At 40.9% G+C, this 18,730-nt stretch overlaps 1 protein-coding gene across 2 annotated transcripts; it reads right to left on the reverse strand.

Annotated features, from left to right (window-relative positions):
• Window positions 1–424: 424 nt before the first annotated feature.
• med23 (mediator complex subunit 23) lies at window positions 425–17,675 on the reverse strand. Of its 2 annotated transcripts, XM_030405928.1 has the most exons (31): window positions 17,490–17,675; window positions 16,441–16,472; window positions 16,152–16,239; window positions 15,715–15,839; window positions 15,262–15,373; window positions 14,893–14,991; window positions 14,703–14,804; window positions 14,485–14,554; window positions 14,119–14,231; window positions 13,932–14,027; window positions 13,199–13,216; window positions 8,820–9,026; window positions 8,071–8,214; window positions 7,774–7,919; window positions 7,387–7,632; window positions 7,127–7,269; window positions 6,406–6,580; window positions 6,085–6,248; window positions 5,847–5,971; window positions 5,545–5,750; window positions 4,624–4,804; window positions 4,364–4,534; window positions 4,041–4,257; window positions 3,840–3,949; window positions 3,523–3,649; window positions 3,018–3,183; window positions 2,778–2,850; window positions 2,474–2,688; window positions 2,249–2,369; window positions 1,650–1,781; window positions 425–1,079 (listed from the first exon to the last, which is right to left on the reverse strand). In XM_030405928.1, exons 1-31 carry the CDS (start codon window positions 17,538–17,540, stop codon window positions 858–860), a joined length of 4,197 nt encoding a protein of 1,398 aa, XP_030261788.1. In that variant the 5' UTR covers window positions 17,541–17,675; the 3' UTR covers window positions 425–857. The 2 variants fall into 2 exon arrangements, with proteins under 2 accessions (XP_030261788.1, XP_030261789.1); XM_030405929.1 differs by lacking the exon at window positions 13,199–13,216.
• Between the last annotated feature and the right edge of the window lie 1,055 nt (window positions 17,676–18,730).

Below are 18,730 nucleotides of genomic sequence, written 5' to 3' on the forward strand. Positions count from 1 at the left end.
TGGGGTCAATAATGTTTCTCTTTCTGTGCTCCAGTAACAAAAGGCAACTTTAAATGTTCAACTCCCCCTACTGGCCTCAGTTAGAATGTTTTTGTATTTCTGTGACACAGAAACGAAGAGCTGCTGTCTCAGAAATTGGGATCATCTGTGTCATGACCTGCCTCAGCGTGACTCACCTAAAGAAAAAGGTGTTTCTTCAGCGTGTGAGATGAGTATAAGCTGGCCTGACAGAGACGCTGTCGCGCTCACACCACAGGATATCACGACTCCAGAGCAACACGGAAAACCAGCCAAGGAGAGACACCTGTTATAAAAATGGTTAACAGATTTTGGGTGGATTAGTTCAGGGATGACAGGTGTTTTGAAAAACGCTAACCGGGAATGACGGAGGCTGAAGAACCATCAATAAAGAGCTGAACCCAGATTACCAAAATCTTTTTTTAATGAAGAGTCATAATGTACAATATAAAAATTGACTACAAACAGAAAAATAAAACAGATGGCATGATAGCAATGAGAAATTCTGTGTATTTGTGACCTTGAACGCGGCAGAGCGAGAGATTCTCCACTTCAAAGACTTCTGAATGTATCAGTACCTCTGAATTCTGTTCATGATTCATTTTGAGAGTTTCCTGGAGAGCAAAACAAATTTTTACACACTCATGAACAAGATTCAGTCTCATCTCTCAAAGTATCATCTCCATGGTTATTGTTTATGAAAGTATAATAGGCATAATTAATCCAAGTCAAGCAGAACAACGTCATGGCATAAATGTTTCAAAAACACAAAATATAACAGTCTGTGATGTGGTCACATGTAAAAGTCAAGTTGTCACGACTGTGGTGAGATAAGTCGCCTACATAGGTGTGTGTGTGTGCTGTGTGGAGGAGGGCGAGGCGGCGGCGGAGGATGATGAGAGCGAGGAGGTGGACGGCTGAGGGGTGGAGGAGGAGGAGGTGGAGGAGGAGGCGGAGGTGGCGGTGGCAGCCAGCGATGAAGTCTCTACGATGCTGCTGTGTGTGATGAAGCGCAGGCGCAGCTTCATGGCCGGACGTAAAGTCATGATGATTTTCTCCACCTGGGGAGAAAAAGAAACAGAGACAAGATGATGACAACGGGTAGAAGTGAGGGAGAGAGAGAAACTACATCAGTTCAGGGAAGAACAACATGATTCTGTTCTGGTGTTTGTAACCAAGTCAACACAAATCACATTCTGTAACATCACTTAATTTAATCACAGCTCCCGAATTGTAAAACATATAGCTCAGGTAAAGTCTACTGTCAGTGTTCAAAAACTGCTTTGTCTGTTAAATTAATTACTTGAAAAGTCATTTTTAAGTACACTTGTCTGAGCCTCAAGCACAAAGTAGAGCCACAGCTTCATCATCTCTAATTAACTCTGGTGTCAGGTCTGGACCTGGTGGGGAGTTGTCTTACTGCACAGGAGGTGACAGATTCAAACTATAAATGGAAACTGGGAACAGAAAACTGTCTCCCGAAAAGGCTGCCGGTTCATAAATGTCATCCGACTCTGAAGTCTTTGTGGCGTAGGTCTCCATTCGTCTCCATTTTTAGTTTCATGTCAGTTTGTTATTTTGCTGTACGAGCTTGTTGCCGTCTACTGTAGTTTAATAGAAGACAGCCTCACCTGCTCCTTCACGCTGTCTCCAGTGTACATGTATTTGATGTGATAGAGGAAGTCACAGATTGGATCCATGTAGCTGAGATGTTGGGAGTGCTGGTCCACCGCCTGGAGCATCTCGTAGAAGGCCACACCGATCTGAAATACACAAAGTAAAAACTTAACACAAAAAAATAAATCTTAAGATCTTTAGCTGCACTTGTTATTAGAACTTAAGCCAAGGCAATATCACACTAGTATCCAACCCTAATATTGCAATATTTGATAATACCTAACGCAGATCCAAGACTTTTACAGCTGCAAAAATTGGTTGACAATTTGTTTTGTCAAATAAAATAATCTATTTTGATAATCTATAATTTGTTTTTTTCAATTTTCAGGCAAAAGTCTCAAACATTTGCTGGTTACAGCTTCTTTAATGTAAAGATTTGCCACTTTTCTTTGTCATTCCTGACAGTAACTGAGGAGTGTTTAAGTGAGTGTAAGGACAAAATAACCAATTTGAAGACGTAACTGTGGACGTTTGGATAATAATCAGTAGATCGATAGATAAATAATCATTACTTTTGCCATCTAATAATCTATGGTCAAACTTCTCTGCGTACCTCCAACATGCATCGGGTCCTCTCCTGCTGGAAGCGCTGCAGGAACGGCCCCACCAGGTGATACACGTAGAGTAACTGGAACTCTGTCTGGACGACGGGCTTCAGCGTCTCTGACAGGAATCTACACACACACACACACACACACAGCCACACATTTATGATGACACCAGAGCCACAAAGAGCACATGAAGAGTGAAAAAGGAGCATAAAAAGAAACTTCCTTACTTGGGGATAAGAGACAGCTGTCCGATGGAGGAGTGGTGCCAGACAGCGTGCGCTAATGCGAGCACATAGCTGCAGTTCATTTCACTGTAGCTCTGGTGGCAGGCTGTGAAGTCCAGCAAGGCGAAGGGACAACCTGCCCACTCTGTCTCAGACGTCAGCGCCGGAGAGCTGATCACAGACACAATGCGGTCGTGGAGAACGATCCAGTAGGGCTCCTGGAAGTGGGTCATAGTGAACAAAATCAATGCTTATTCATCAAAACAGTAAAAGAATGTGATGATCTCCTAAGGACTGTTTCTCTTACAGGAAGTGCAGTAATCACAAGCCCAATGGCATTCATCCAAGCTATGATGCTCTCCCTGGGGACCAGAGGTTGGCTGAAAGGTGAAAGAAAACATTGTGTGACTCATCAATAATATAAACTCTTATAACGCCAGAACACACATGCAAAAAGTACGACAAAAATCACACAACGCTCAAAGCAATCTTTTCTCAATCAGAGCCGTTAACAGTCTAAAGATGGTTAAGCATTTGTCTGTCGCACCTCTTCAACACAACGTTGAGCAAAGCATTCCCGACATCTTTTCCCGGCACGGCCAAAGCCATCAGCTCCACACAGGTGACGTGCAGGGCGTGGGCTGCAGGGTTGGGGAACTCATTGAACCTCCAGTCACAGTTGGGGAAGGGGCCGGGTGACTTGCCAGCCATGGGTGAGAGAGAGAGAGTTAAGGAGGTCTACAGGTCACTGGAGGAGGGGCATGAATGAATAAAACACTTCCATCTGGTTTTCAGTAACTCTTCCCTATGCAACAGCTACATTGCCTGCAATAAAATAACCTTAAATTGAATTAACTACAGATGTAAAAGCTATTTCTACGTCCCTTTAAAGCAAAGAGGCACTTGGGGAAACTACAAGTATTGGCAGCAAGGTAAATATATTATTCAGGTGCCCCAGAGGCCTGTGACTTTTTATTAGCCAGTATTAGGGTCAGTTAGAGAGAACAGTAAAGGATTAAATCCGCCAACAGAGGGAGATTAATGAAGGATATTGTCCACCAGGCGTCCAATCAGCTTGCAGTAGTAGGTGTCATCAGGGATCCATACATTGTCCTCTCTTGGGTTCATGCCAAACTTCAGGTAGGTTTCACTCAGGCACCAGCCTGGGGTACGGTTGTCCTTAAAAAGAAAAAGAATGTAAATAAAACAAATAAAATAATACAAAATAATGAAAAAGTTGTAATTCAATTTAACGTTGCTACCCTTGCTGGTAAACAAGGCTTGTAAAATGTAGTATTTAATCTAATATCTGCATAAATTTAAGTTGTGACATAATGTCTGTGTGTTTCTTTCTTCTTCCTCTGCCTACCTTCAGTGACGACATGATGGCGTGCACAAGCTTCCTCTTCAGATTGGTTCTGTCTCTCAGATGTCGCTCGTAGTAGTGAAGTGTGTTGTAGAGGTAGGTGACTGGGCGGTCTGCACACAAACACATACATCATTTTTACATCAGTGCGCACAAACAATAGTCTTGACATTTCATTCACGCAGTCCTTTTTTTAAGACTCACCATGGAACTTGTACAAGCCTCCAAGATGATCGAGGAGCGTTTCCAGAGACTTGGAGACAGGGAGGAGCTCCAGGAAGCGGTGGATGACGATATCAAAGACGGGCAGGAAGCGCAGGCACACGTTGCCGAAGTAGATGGGCAGGTACTGAGGCTGGAGCTGCATGGGGGGGTTGACTTGGTCTGCAAGGCCCTCAAAGTACAGCTTCTCTGGGTATTTCTGTTAAAAAGAAAATCAGCAGAATACTGAATGTTCTGACCCGGATCAGATTGAGGTGTTTTAAAAATGAGATGGATGATTAGGGAAGGTTCTGTTACATGTGTACCTTGTGGTAGCTCATGTGTTTGGTGTGCCAGTCGCTCTGCAGCCAGTGCTCAGGAGCGTTCTCCTTGACAAAATCATTAACTCGGTTCCTGAAGTCGTTGGGCTTCAGCAGCAGCAGCTGGATTATGAAGTAACAGACTTGAGCCTCGTTGCCCTCGTGGCTGCGCATCGCCTGGATGAAGATGAGAGGAAAAGAGAAATGAGACAACTAGACCGTGTCAAACAGCAGACATGTTTCTCTGTATGCAAGTATCTCCTCACCAGACACAGGATGAGTCTGTCCAGGGTGACGATGTTGTATTTCCAGACCATGTCGTTGAGAATTTCAATGCACTTGTTTAGCTGCTGCCCGCCGGCAGATGTCGAGAACTCGTAAACAAGGAAATCTGCAAATGTTCGCACGTGAGCCACCAGTGCACGAGCCCCGATACGCTCCAAGACCCTGAGGGACAGAAACATCAGAAACACTGTTTTCTCCCGCTGGATTAATTAACTACAAATGTTATTTAGAGACTCGGGAATGCCCCACCTCGGGCTAATTAGTGGAAAAGTTAAAATGCCAGAACATCAGTGATGAGACACATTATTAACACATGCTTCATAAATACACACCCAGGAGTGTCACTGACTGTTACTGGTACTGTAAGAAAAATTAATTTGTAAGTCAATTCATACAGATTTGTTTTTAAGTGGACGTTTGACAATCTTGTTTCTGGTGATGAGCATGAAACCTAATTACTTCCAGTGGTGTTCAAAGATAAAACATGAAAAGGAACATGTTCTAAAGACACTGTTTGCACAATATCTGTGACTAGAGCTGCAGCAATTAACTGATTAGTTGACAACTAGTAAATCAATCAACTATATTGATAACCAATTTATCTTCTTTTAATTTTTTCCTTTATCAGAAAATAAAGTCAAAATACTCTGACAGCAGATTCTTAAATGAATATTTTCTAGTTTCTTTACTCCACTATAACAGTAAACTGAATATCTTTGTGTTGTGGATGTAACGAGACATTGGAGGACATCATGTTAGGCTGTAGGAAATACTGCTCAACATTTTATAGACCAAACAACTAATAAAATTAATCGAGAAAGTGATCGACAGAGTAATCAACAATAAAAACAATTGCTGGTTGCAAAGGTATATCTGTAGGACATAAAATAATGACGTCAAACCTGAAGCCTATCTGGTTTATGTGGTCCGTCTCCAGCAGCATCTTCCACAGCAGACAGAGGAACAGTGGGGGTGATCCCTGCATGGAAAAGTGGGTAATGATGTCATTCTCATTGGCCATGGACTTCCACTTTCTGTACTCCTCTTCCACGTTCTTCTTCAGGTTGAATCGAGACTCTTGAGGAACGTTGTTCTGTTTGAAGAACGCCTGAGGACAAGAGGGAGGTGATGGTTGTTAAGACTGGATGAATGCATCTGATTTGAATCCGTCAGTCTTATTCATGCCTCAGTGGCCACAGCGCACCTGTAGTGGAGCAGGGAAGCAGGAGAGTGTGTGTGATGCCCAGTTATGAGGCGTGAAGTTCATGATGGTTTGGAGGATGTCTTTACACCAAGTCCCATGGATGGAGTCGGACCCCGTGAAAAAATCTACACAGAAGAACACATAATGAAGAGAAAAAACAAGATACGAGGGAAAGCTAAAAGTAAAAGACAAAGACAGAGAGCAACTACGAATAAAAGAAAAGATTTGAGAGTGCTACCAGTGACGTGTGTGGCTCTGGCCAGGGTGAGGATCAAGGCTCGGTTCAGCTCCTCAGATTCAGCTGACAGAACCGTCTTTGGGTCGTTGAGGAAGCGCGTGAACTGTGGCTGCACTTCAGAGCTCCCTAAGGCTGTGATCAACCGCAGAGCTGTGCTCTCAACACTGGAGGAGGAGACATAGACAGCAAGATTGTCATTATGAAGATTTTCCCTTTGAGTTCTTTTTTTATCACCATCAGTGGAGGTGGACACAATATAAACAGTGTGTGTACAATGTGAGGATGATGTTGGATTTAGGTGACAGTGTTCTTCCACATTACCACAGATGCAGCTGATTCTGGTTGGTCTGAGGTACAGCCGCCAGACTGTGCAGATGACTTAGCAGCTGGACTCTGTAGTGTGGCTGGATGTGGTGCATCCTGTAGCTGAACATCTCCAGTAATGTGTGAAGGATTCCCCACGCGTGACACTTAAACACATTGGGCAGCAGCTGGCCTGAACAGACAGACAGAGTCACACTATTCAATATGTGTTCACTGCCCTGAAGGGAGATGAATTCATGAATAACTCAAATGTTCTGAGTCAATCTGCTCAAAATGCAACACAGAGGAGGAGCAGTGATGACTGAATATAAATTGGACTAAGAGATGCTGACAGACGTGCCAGATTTCTTTCTTGATCATGCTCATGTTCAGAAAGGCGCGTTTTAGAGACTTAAAAGCATAACTGAGATTATCCTGCTGCCACCTCAAATGTAGCTGAAGCAAGAACTTAAAAGTGAATAAATACTTATAAATGTGCATAGTAATGCATGTCAATCATGGTACACTGAGGAAAAAATATTAAATGGTAAAATATTATCATTAGTTGGGCTTCTAATAAAAACTTCACAGATTTTTTGATTGTTTTTCTAAAGGTTAGTCTAGCCTGTTTTACACTGGTTCAAACTATGACCTGTTAACTGTATAATTAAGACAAAGTGGTTAATTAAACCTTTTTTTCTTTGCATTCTGAGTAAATGAACATGTTTCAGTGACTCACTGATGAATCCTTTGATGCCCAGTGACTCAATCTCCATGTAGACCAACAGTCTGCTGTATGTTTCTACCAGTGCAGGGGCCAGGGCAATGCTGGATTTGGCCTGGGCCAGCTTTATTACCCGCGTGGCAATACTGTGGATCAGACTGGAGGCAGACAGACAAACAGAGTGGGACACAGAGAAGTTTAAAGTCATTGTCTATCATTCTTAAAATCATCAACGTATACATATTTAAACTCAATTTATTCATCTGCACATCTACCTCATCTTTGCGTGCACTGTGAGTGAATCCAGCAGGTTCATAGGCAGCGGGGTGACAGATCCTGATGCCATACAGTTGGTGCCGGGCAGGTTGATCCTCATTGATCCGTTCCCATAGATGGTCTCCACCAGGACGCCCATTGGCAGAGTGAAGCACTCTGAGTTGGTGCTGTAGGCGTTGCACAGCAGGGCGATCTTGTAATCGGACATCCCCAGAGTCTTGTTACGCAGCGACTGCTGGAGAAACCTAAGACATGGTAGGGAGATTAGCAGAAAGGCGTTGTATGAATGTACAGTTGTTGGGAAGCACTTGCATGTGGAGGTGCGCAGTTTTAAGGTATTTATTGATCTATAGCCCATATTGGTCCGGTTGTTTAAAGATGCATACTCATGGTGTAGTTTCAGAGAATGTGGTATTGGTATCTGGAGTTTGGAGTTGTCGTTCTGAGCTTTGCGGTTCAGGTGGATCCAGATGCAGGTCATGGCGAAGGAATGAGTCGACTGGGGCTTGTTAATGTCTGGAACTGGAATACACTGGAGCGAGAGAGAAATCAAAAATAAATGTGATGGAGCTGCTGCCAACAAAAAGATACACAGTACAAAAGGCAAGAAATAACAGAATAAAACGGGGCACCGGTAATAATGATCGTAGTAAAACCAAAATAATTTCTTGGCAGATGTGCACCTCTTTTTCTGGGTAAAGCAGGTCAAAGAGCTTCATGACAGGCAGGAAGTCGGCTAAGGCGTTCTTCTGAATGCTTCCCGATATAAACTGCAGCAGGACCCACATCAGGTGGTCTCTACCTTTAATGAGACCTCTACCTGCAAGCTAGAGAGAAAGAGAAAGACGTCAACAACAAGGGACACATCAGCTGACACTTCTTTTATAATTCAAACACTCACAAAATATTTACTTTTGTATTTGCCTTGTTAATTAAGCTTTATTTGTTGTTTTTGCTGCTGCGTGGTTTTGCAGTGAAAATGTATTTCCGATTAGCAGTTACCGTTTGTGGATGTGATATTCATTGTATTTACACATGTTGGGAGAGGCAGATGCATCACATGGATTTTATGACTTCTGAGTATGTGTGACTGTAATTAAATCAATTCTATACTTATCTTAAGAAGGGTGAAATAATTCAGTAATAACTCTGGAGCCAGGGTAGAAAACGTAAATCTTTACTTGAGAAATCGTTTCTCCGCCTTGGTGTCGTGGGATTGATAAGCTACCTCCTTTAATTAAGGTCAAAATCTCCAGACAGTTCTGACATCTGTAACAGTTTTTTTTGTTCCTATTTTCTTAATGTCAGATACTGAATACCTGTTTCCATTGATAAAGGTTGGTGGAGTGTGAACAAACCAAATCAAATCGGACCTAAATTACCTTTTATTTGATATTTAACTCTTCCCTCCTCTACATCTCCTTCCTCTTACCTTCTGATGCAACGACAGCACCATGTGAGGGAAGCTTGCAAACTGAAACAACACAAAGAAGATGAGCTGGGAGGAGAGGTGCTGCCACAGCAACTGGCTTGTGCCCCCGATATCGGCGTCAAAGTGTTCCTCGGTCTCGGAGCGCTCCATGGCGTACACCACGAGGTCCACCAGCTGCTCCTCTAACACCGGGCAACGCTGCTTTTGCTGGCAGGGGAGGAGGGGAGTGTTAAAGACAAAAAAAAGAGGGCAGGAGAGAGAAGTTAAACGGAGAAAGGGAGGGAAAGACGTCCACGGACAGACAGACAGAAAGAGAAGGGGTAGAGGAAATGAGGAGAGACAGCGGGAAAGGAAGGGAGAAATGAGAAGAAGATCATCGTTAAGTAACTTCACATACACATTTTCATGTCAAAAGATTCTCCAACAGTTGTCACACTTCAAAATCTTTTCACCCCTTGCATGCAGGACAGCAACTCCCTCCTGCTTCTGTCAGCTGGGTAAACATTCCTCTGGCCCCATGTCCGAATTAACTTCAGCTCCCAATGTCCTCGTTATTCTACAGTGATGTTACTATGCAAGAACAACTGCTAAACTTTAGAGTCCACGCAACTCCAATAATTTGCCTCATCGAAATTTGAACACAGTGAGGTTTTTGTCTAATCTTCTGCTAAAGTTCCAGTTGACGCAAAAGGTTGCAGCAACTTCACATGACGGTATTTCACAAAAGAAGGATCATGTGCTTTTTATGACATCTGAGCCTCAAGATCATCAGCGGATTAGCACTGAATTCATAAGCTCATCCTAAAAAAGTGATGAATATAACACTACAGTTGAAAGTTAGCTGGCTGGCTGATACCAACATACTTATAGAAATGGTGATGAGTGGTCATTGTCCTGACTAAATAAACCAGTAACTTAAATTACACTGTAATAATGTTGATGCATATAACATATAGTCAAGTCAAGCTCAGCCAGACGTCTAGTAAAAGCACTACCTGTTTTCTGAAATTATCCTATCATGTAGGAAATCATTTATAATTTAACATATGTGAAGCTCATTTGGGTCACCAGCCAGACTTCCATGTGTAAAAGGAATACTGATGAAAGACGGGAGCAGAGAGGGAAGAAGGGGAGGGGATCAAGAGAAAGCATGAAAATTTGCAGGGAAGGCAGGTTATCAAGATCCTGGGAATGATTGCGTAGACGTTATTAAACCAATGGACTGAAACATTCACAGAAATATTTCAGACCATATCATTGACTATTAACTGACATAATGTCATAACAAAACAAGACGGTGTTCATTTAAAAAATTTGGAATGACTGAGAACTGCTAATACTGACATTTCCTGTTAACCCATGGTGAGAAACTTATCTTCACCCATCAGTGACAGAGCAGGAGTGTCAATCTCTGCAATGGTTACAACGAAGGACTTAAAAGTGCGTTTTTCTTTTCACATAGCATAGCAAGGAACAGCACAGCACAGCACAGAGCAGTTCAATATGTCACAGCACAGCACAGCACTTAACACCAAACCAAACGGTGCAACGTGTTCCTGCATGCAGGCTAACGGGTCTGGAAAGGTGGGGAGGTGGTGTGACTGGGAAGAAGAAGAAGAAGAGGAACTGCGAGGCTGTCTGTCACCTCTCTTCCTCTGCCACCAAACACACATTTGCACTCTCACAGACAATCACGCACACGAAAAGAGTGAGGGCAAGAGAAAAACAAAGAAAAAGAGAGAGAAAGAGGAAGGATCCACAGGCACATCATTCATACTGTACAAAAAAAATAAGCCCATTGGCGAACCTAGTTATATATCCCAACCAGAATAAACCACAGAGAGACAGATCTACTATTCCATATAAATGTGAGTTCATGTATTTTAATGCAATTTTCACAGCAGTACATCTGGTAGCAATTTATTGTCTCTCGGCCCGCATTTATTTCAAAATGAGTACCGAACTGATTGTGATCACTGTGAGTCATCAGTTGTTATCAAGTAAACATGTCACTTATCTGCCACTGACATTTCAGGCTCTGTATTAAATTAAAGAATATATTGGACTAAGTCGTTGTTTCTGTAGAATCAATATTAAATCTTAATTATTACTTGATTGTGTGCAGTAAGTGTGTTGTATGAGTAGCCCGGAACAACATGACATGTTGATGACAAGTTACCCAAACACTAAACATCTAATTTGGGGCCTGTTGAATAACTTTGCTCATTCAGTAATTGGCATAAATAAACCAGATGTAAAATAATTGGAAATTAAGATGTTTATTGTGCACTGCAGCACAGAACCACCATAGATAAATATCTATTAAAGGTGCAAACTGGAGAAAAAAAAAAGAAGTCAACAACCACGCGCATCATCAACCAATGAAAACCACAGCACAAAGGTCAGACTACACTCATCCAGTCAGACAGCCAATCAGAAACACTCAGCAGACCTGGGCAAAACACTGTTCAATATAGAAAAACAAAGAAAATAAGCGTAACGCTCATTTGGCTTTCTAATCCACACTTTGCCATGTCTTCTTAATTCTGTGACCTGCTCGTGCTCATGCCATTTAAATCTGCACGCTGCTGTTCAAAATTTTATAATTACAAAAATATCATTCCATCTCTCTAACCTGGAGAGACTCTGGAGAATGATTAGGTTTATATAAGGATGAAAGTGAAGTTAGCAGAGCATGAACATTGCAAATTACAAGCCGCTTATTGAAGAAGCTGATACCACTTTGGATGTTAATTGACTGGATGGCACAAGTTGCATAGGAATACGGTTCACTAACATACTGCAGCATCGTAGCACAGAAAGTTTGTTTAGACTGAAAGTAGAAGACATGACAATCAGAAAATTGTTAAGGTCCACCAGCTTACAATGCCTACCTTTGCAAATAAGTTTGTTTATAATGAAAAACAGGCCTGCAGACTTCCTAATATACTGTTTGTTACAGTGTACTTGTTCAGTTTGGTTGATTGTGGTGTCCTGACAAGCCTGACCACTATTTAGTCAACATGGAGTAGTTTTGCCCAGGTCAACGCAACAGAAAGCAGCGTAAAAGATCAGACACGAGAGGACCTCACTAACAACAGGCAAGGACCAGACTACATTCACACATGCAGTGCAGCAGGACTTGAAATGTCGACAGCAGGGTTTAAATTCAGAAATATTTCATGGGAGCCTGTCAGCTGGGACCACAGACGCATGTACTGAATGGCTGGGACTTTCTTATAATGAAAACTGCAGTGTTGAGAATCTGTAACCAGCTCAGTCTGGACGACAGACTGTTATGTCATTATCAGTTGGCTCAGTTTAATTAAGGGTTGTAAATTTAAATCTCATTAAATGATGGAAACTAGGCCACAGCACTGCGAATATTCAATATAGCAAATGAGGTGTGTTAAACATGAACATAACAAGCAATTCCAATAATGCAGAAACATTACTGAGTATACATTTTATGCAGTAAGGCATCAACAACTCTCTCTCTATGAGCATTAGTGGTGATGAGTTAGTAATAGCTAATGCCTTGTTTTCATTTATAAAAGGCACTGTCATTATAGGCCATTAATTCTATTTTGGAGGAATCAGTGTTTTCCACTGAATTTTGCATTTTTAAACAAAAAAAATATACAAGTTCTTCTTATTTTCAGACCGTTATTAATGTCATGTATGTGTATAAATAGTTGGAAAAGCTAGAGAAACTAATAAATAATCAACACTTGATAATAAAACACTGCAACCATAAGTCATTTAGTTATTTTTGATGCTCTCCACATTGATTTCACATTCATCTGGTTTAGCTGGGTGCTGCGCCTAAGCCTTCTAATGGAAAGGAAAACCCCTGAGTTATGACTTGCATTTCCCAGAATATCGTCTTATATAAAGATACTGAATATCAACAGAAAATATTGGACATCTGTGGCTTTGGTCAATACACTTTTTATTGCTAGTGAATTTATTCTGCTGCATTAAAGACAGAGATAAGGCAGCGTATGACGCAAAACTGGAAGAACAGGAAACAATTTATTTGCACTCCAACCTATTATCTGAACAATTCATCTACGTTTAATGATCCGCAAACAGCCCACCTTCCCACCGAATGTTGATCTGCATGTCAGTCTGTGTGCCTACCCAGTATTTATCTGGCCACATCTGTCTCTGTCAACTAAGTGCATCTCTATGAAGCCCTGCTGTGACCATTTCAAGCTCTGTAGCATTTCTCTTTACTCCATTTAAGTGTTCTTTTCTTTTCTTTTTTTCATGTCCAGTTTTCAATATTTATGACATCAGAGTGCCTAAAAAGCTAAGCGTCCAATGGGCTGGTTAGTTAGGAGGTCGGGCGACCAGGAGGAGGAACAACGACATACCTGGGCAATGTTCAGAGTCTAGAGAGCGCATGGCAGAGAGACGGACAAACACAACACACAACCAGAGAGAGAAGGGAGAGAGAAACAAAGAAAGAAGGAAACAGAGAGGGGGGAAAAAGGAGAGACAGAGAGAGAGAAAGTGGTGACTAAGGAGCTAGGTTGTTCACTGTCTGTTCAGCACAGTTAGCATCAACTCAGCCGATTCAAAACAGACAAGATGGAGTCTGGGTGATTTGTTCAAAATCAGAGCTCTGGTCTGTGTAGATTATTCTGTTAGTGACATGAGAGCTGGTCAAACTGTGTCTCTGGTGCTCAGCGAGCTGGGCTGAGTTGAAACTGCATGAACCCAACAGGGAAAACTAACACCAGTGCATTATGGGTCAAGCACACAGCATAGGTTGCTTTATATATGGTTGTATATAGCTGTGTTACCAGGGCAACAAAGGAGGGGAGGGGAAAATGAGAAAAAAAAGGTGGGGAAGAAGAAGGGAAAACAAGAAATTAACAAAAAGAAGGAACTATGAAGAAAAGGATGACGTAAAGATGAAGAAAACAAGCGGCAGAGAGGATACAAGAACGAGGGAAGAAGGAAGAGCAAGAGCAGGCAGGGTAAGAAGGGATAGATAGGAATTAAAAAGAAAAGGAAGCATGAAGGGGAGAGGAGAAGTTAGGGGCAGGTGGAGGGCCTGGTGCAGAAGCAAAGGAGCAAAAGAAGAAGAAGAGATTGTCATACCTGTTTGTTGAGTCCTAACATGTTGCACACCATTTCTCTCGAATATGGTTGCTCTAACACGTAGCGCAGCAAGCCCGTCTGTGGCTCAAACAGGTCCTACATAGTGAAAAATATACAGTTTAATACTCTGTGTTTGTACGAGTGTGTGTGAAAATGATTGCGTAATACATTTATTTTAATATTGTACCTTGTCAAATGGCAGCATGCCCTTCAGAGGGAAGCGTAGAGTAGTGGGGTCTAATTTCCAGGAGTTACAGATGGCCCCGCTGTTATTCACTACTGGTAACAAGCTGCACCGACCTGCACACATTCACACAGGAAATAACTTCAAATTACTGCAAATTAACGACTTTCATTTTGGGGTTGGGTTGATCTTTAGAGTTGGAAACTTTCTAATGTTGTTCCCAGATTTCCCTTCATCCCCTCCTGGTTTCAAAAAGGAAGAGGAGAAACAGTTTGCCAATAACAGGAACCCTTGAAAACAACACAAGTATAAAAACTATTTTTTTCAATCAATGTTTTATCAGTTTGAATGTGCTAATGTTTCTCTTACCACAGATGGAGTTGATTCTGGCCGTGGGTCTGAAACTGTCCTCAAAGTCTGATATCAAACTGCCAAGAAGCTACAGACAGACACCGAATGACGGAGAGAAAAAGAGGGAGAGAAAGCAAGGATGGATAAGGTCGGGGATAAAACAAAAATATTTATTGGATACAGATGACACGACTGCGCACACACCACACATTTAAACACAAGAACCCCACACTTACCCAGTGCGATAACTGTCCTTCTGGATATAGTTTTCTGATTTCAGTGACAGCAAAGTAGGCAGGCAGGAGGCAGGCATTCCTGTCCAGGATATATTCTACTACCTGGAATACATACAGAGCAAAACATTAGAGTGATAGACTTGGTCTGCTTACAGATGTGTAAAGTAGTGAAAGATGGACAGAAAAATACCTCTCTGGCAGCCAGAAGCTGCTGGACGATAGCTGAGCTGACAGTGTTAGGAATGGTTTGAATTTTATCCAGTACAGGTTTCAACAGATCTCGAACACCCTGAAACAGACACACACTTTAACATGAAAACAAATCTGACGATGGAAGACTTCAATTTCAACAGGGGTCTGTTAAAAAACGTATTTTAAAAAGCCAATAAGTGTCTTTTTTGGGATTACATAGTGGAACTTTGAGAAGCACTCAAAAGTAAACATATATTGATCACCTTAAAAAAAAAAAAAGATAAAGGTACTAGAGGAAATTATCATCCAAAAGCTTCTTATCATTGAGCTTGTTGATGAATGCTGTGCTTGTGTGTTTGTGTGAGACCTTGTAGTCCACTCCTCCGATGATCTTGCGAATCAGTCTGAATGTTAACGCCCACAGTTGGGTCCTCTCCCACTCCAAACTATCTGAGCTTATCAGAGCCACACACACCATCCTTCAGACACATATGAAGAGATTCATTATAAAGGCATGATGACAAGAACCAGACATAATAGAAAAGAGTTTAACAGATTACCTGCAAAGACATGTTAACAAGACTAAGGTACCATATAAATGACAAGTAATACTTTCAATTTAAGAATTATTATAATCCATATAGAAGATCTGTTTTAACTGCACCTTCAAAGGTAAGAGACAGTGACACTGAGGCTTGAACAGGTATCTCAATTAATTGTAACCAATGAATGGGATTAATAGACTCTGTCAAGCCCCAGAATATAACTGAAGGTGTGCTTAACTCTCTAGGTGTGTACAAGTCTGTGTGTGTGTTTATACCTTGGCGTTAACAGACTGGTCTCAACCGCCATTGCTAGACAGTCATAGAGGAAGGAGATCCTTTTTGGACTGTGCTGGCTGTGTATAAACCGCACTATCCACTGTACACACTGTTCATGAGAGTCCTGCAGAAAGATACAAAGACAGTTAAAAAACAGAGTTAATAACTCATCCTTGGTGTAATCATTGATTCAGAATTATACTTTCACACTCAGGTGACTAAAGAGGTGCAATACTGCTTTGCACAACTGAGACAGCTAACCAAGAGTAGGTTATTTTTTTATTTATTTATTTATTTATTTTTTTTACAGTAAAGCGATTTGTAACTCTGTTTTTAAAGGTGCCATATAAATGAATGTATCATTATTATTATTTTCATTTTCATTATGATCAGTTTAATTATGTGTGAGTGTGTCTGTCTCTGCGTCTTTACAGACCTGTGGTAGTGTCCCCCAGTAATGCCTGAAGGCTCCGAGGCAGCTGATCAGTTTGGTCCTCTCATCCTCTGGAGTGTCCATAAACATCCTAATAAACACAACACACGTCATCTTAGCCTGCAGTGCTTTCAGATTACACAGTACACATCACACTGTACATTTTGACACATTATTGTTGACATATTATACATAAAGTGTTTGTCAAATCTACAATGAGTCAGACCCCTTTTAACTGCATGATAACAAAACAACAGGAGGTGTGTGTTGTGGATGTCTGGAGACAACTTACCCAGCAAAGGCCTCTTCTATCATCTCAGTTTTCTGCGTAGAAGAAGGCAAAATAAAATTTTGAAAGGGAATATGTGAAAGGGCATACAATATGTTGACCATGACCTCAACCAAGGCAAAACTGGTGTTGTTAACATTAGTTGTTAACAAAGAATTCTTGTTTTTATAAGGCAAGATTTTACAAAGAAGACATGACATTTCAGAGCAAGGTATATTCAACGATATTCAATTTAAATGTGTAGATTTACAAAATTATAATGCACAATAAAGTTTAGTGAAATAATAATTCTGAGCCTGAGGGCAGTAACGTTTAATCAACAACTCAAATAATCAGGAACATCTCATATTCATTTTTTTAATCTTTCCTTTGAAGGCTGCTCGAACAGCTTTCTGTTTCTCTAGGTAATATTAGTAAACCCAAGAATAACAATTCTCACTGCTACAGAACAACACCTGATGTTTCTACAGATTAAAGTGCCTTGCTCAGGGGCACTTCGGCAGGGTGGATGTCTGCACTCAAACCCCCAGCTGACAGGGGGTTTGAGTGCAGATGCAGTTCTATAAGTATGTTATTCAAACATAGTTATACAGCGATTTCTACTTTTATCTAGTGCTATTGCTCCCTCTTGATGCCTTTTCACCTTTAACTTGCAAATGAAACAAAAATACTAAGTTACAGAGGAGATGTGGATTGTGTGTTAACACTTCATGTGAAAATCTAATTTCAAATGTGACACGCCATTATAATGACTCACATTGTAAAGGAAAAATATGCAAGTAAATACTTTCAGTTGCAGACATAAAACAGAGTCTAAAACCTTCCAACTGTTTTGAAATATTAGGGCTACGTAGTCATTAAACCCGTAAATCTTTAGAGTAAGCTTTAACGTAACTGCATTTAGAAATAAAAGCTGCCTAGCTGTGTTGTTTGAATTCACATTTGTAACACCACTTCGGGTTCATGTTAAAATGTATTGAAAAGCGCTAACACTGTCGGAAAATGCTAACTAATACTAGATTTAAACCCCGTTAATAAAGATGCAAAATTACCACAACATCCTCAAAGATGCTCTGGAGCTGCGTTTCCATCGAGAGCGCCATGTTTGCATCAAAAAGTGTCCGTTTTTAGCGAAACATCACTCGAATCAATGAGGTTGACTACTGCTTCCAATGGGCGCAGACAGCGCTAACAACAAGCTACTTGCTAACAGGCACCCGGAATGAAACCGCCGAGATAAGCGCAACTGCAAAAACAGCCCGGAGACACAACAGAGACACACGGTGCGTAGTTCCGCTTCATTTTATCACTATATTATGCTTCGGTGATCAAAGCATATGATAATTATTTTATGTAATCGAAGGTTATCACAAAAATATACAACTTAACAAAACGACACAAATCTGTGTTATTCGAAATCTTTGGTGTAATATAGGCGAAGTGAGACAATGAGAGTAGTTGTCCGCCAGATGTCACTGTCGAAGATATTAATGAAACCACTCTGTACTCTGTGTGATGCTGTTCTCTAATTATTCCTGTCGTGTTTTTTATATTGCATTTTAGGAATGCCAGTGAAATTATTTGTGATTAAGGTGTGGCAGGGACAGTTTTCTGTCTAACCTGGAACCTGGAGAGTTGTGAAACACAGGCAGGTTTTACAGATAACTCATTAACCTGCTTCTTGGAACAGGTCCGAGAAGAAATATCACAAGGCAATGTTCATGTTCCCAAAGGTCACATCTAACATCAAGCTGACATATTTTTGTAGCTGCAGGAAGCCTTTTGTGGATTCAGAGTCTTTTTTCAACCTATTAGAACATTAACTAGTCTGCTTCAAGACTAAACTGATGATTATAATCTTATATCTTAATCTTATTTAAAGGGTTTTAGTTTTACATTTCATAACTCGTAAGTGGGCATAGTAAATTTGGTGTATAGTACATCAATTTACTCAAGCACAAGAATTGTATAACTTTGATTTACTTGTACTTGTATTTCTACCTTTCCTTTACTACATTTGGGAGAAAAATACTGGACATTTTCTGTACAACATCATCTACAACAGCTGTAGGGGCCTTACAGATTAAGATCATCAAGTCACTATGTATGTGCAAATAAATAATATAATTATTAAGAAATATTGTATTTACATACAGGCCCACTCATTTAAAGTAAAAACAGGCTTGTGTAGTACAGGTAGCTGTACAGTTTATATAAACACTTTTTTTCTTAAAGCTCAAGGCGAGTTTAACGTTATTACATTAAATAAAAATGATAAGGGATGGAAATAAAT

Source organism: Sparus aurata, chromosome 22 (assembly GCF_900880675.1).
Source record: "Sparus aurata chromosome 22, fSpaAur1.1, whole genome shotgun sequence".
NCBI classification, from domain to species: domain Eukaryota; kingdom Metazoa; phylum Chordata; class Actinopteri; order Spariformes; family Sparidae; genus Sparus; species Sparus aurata.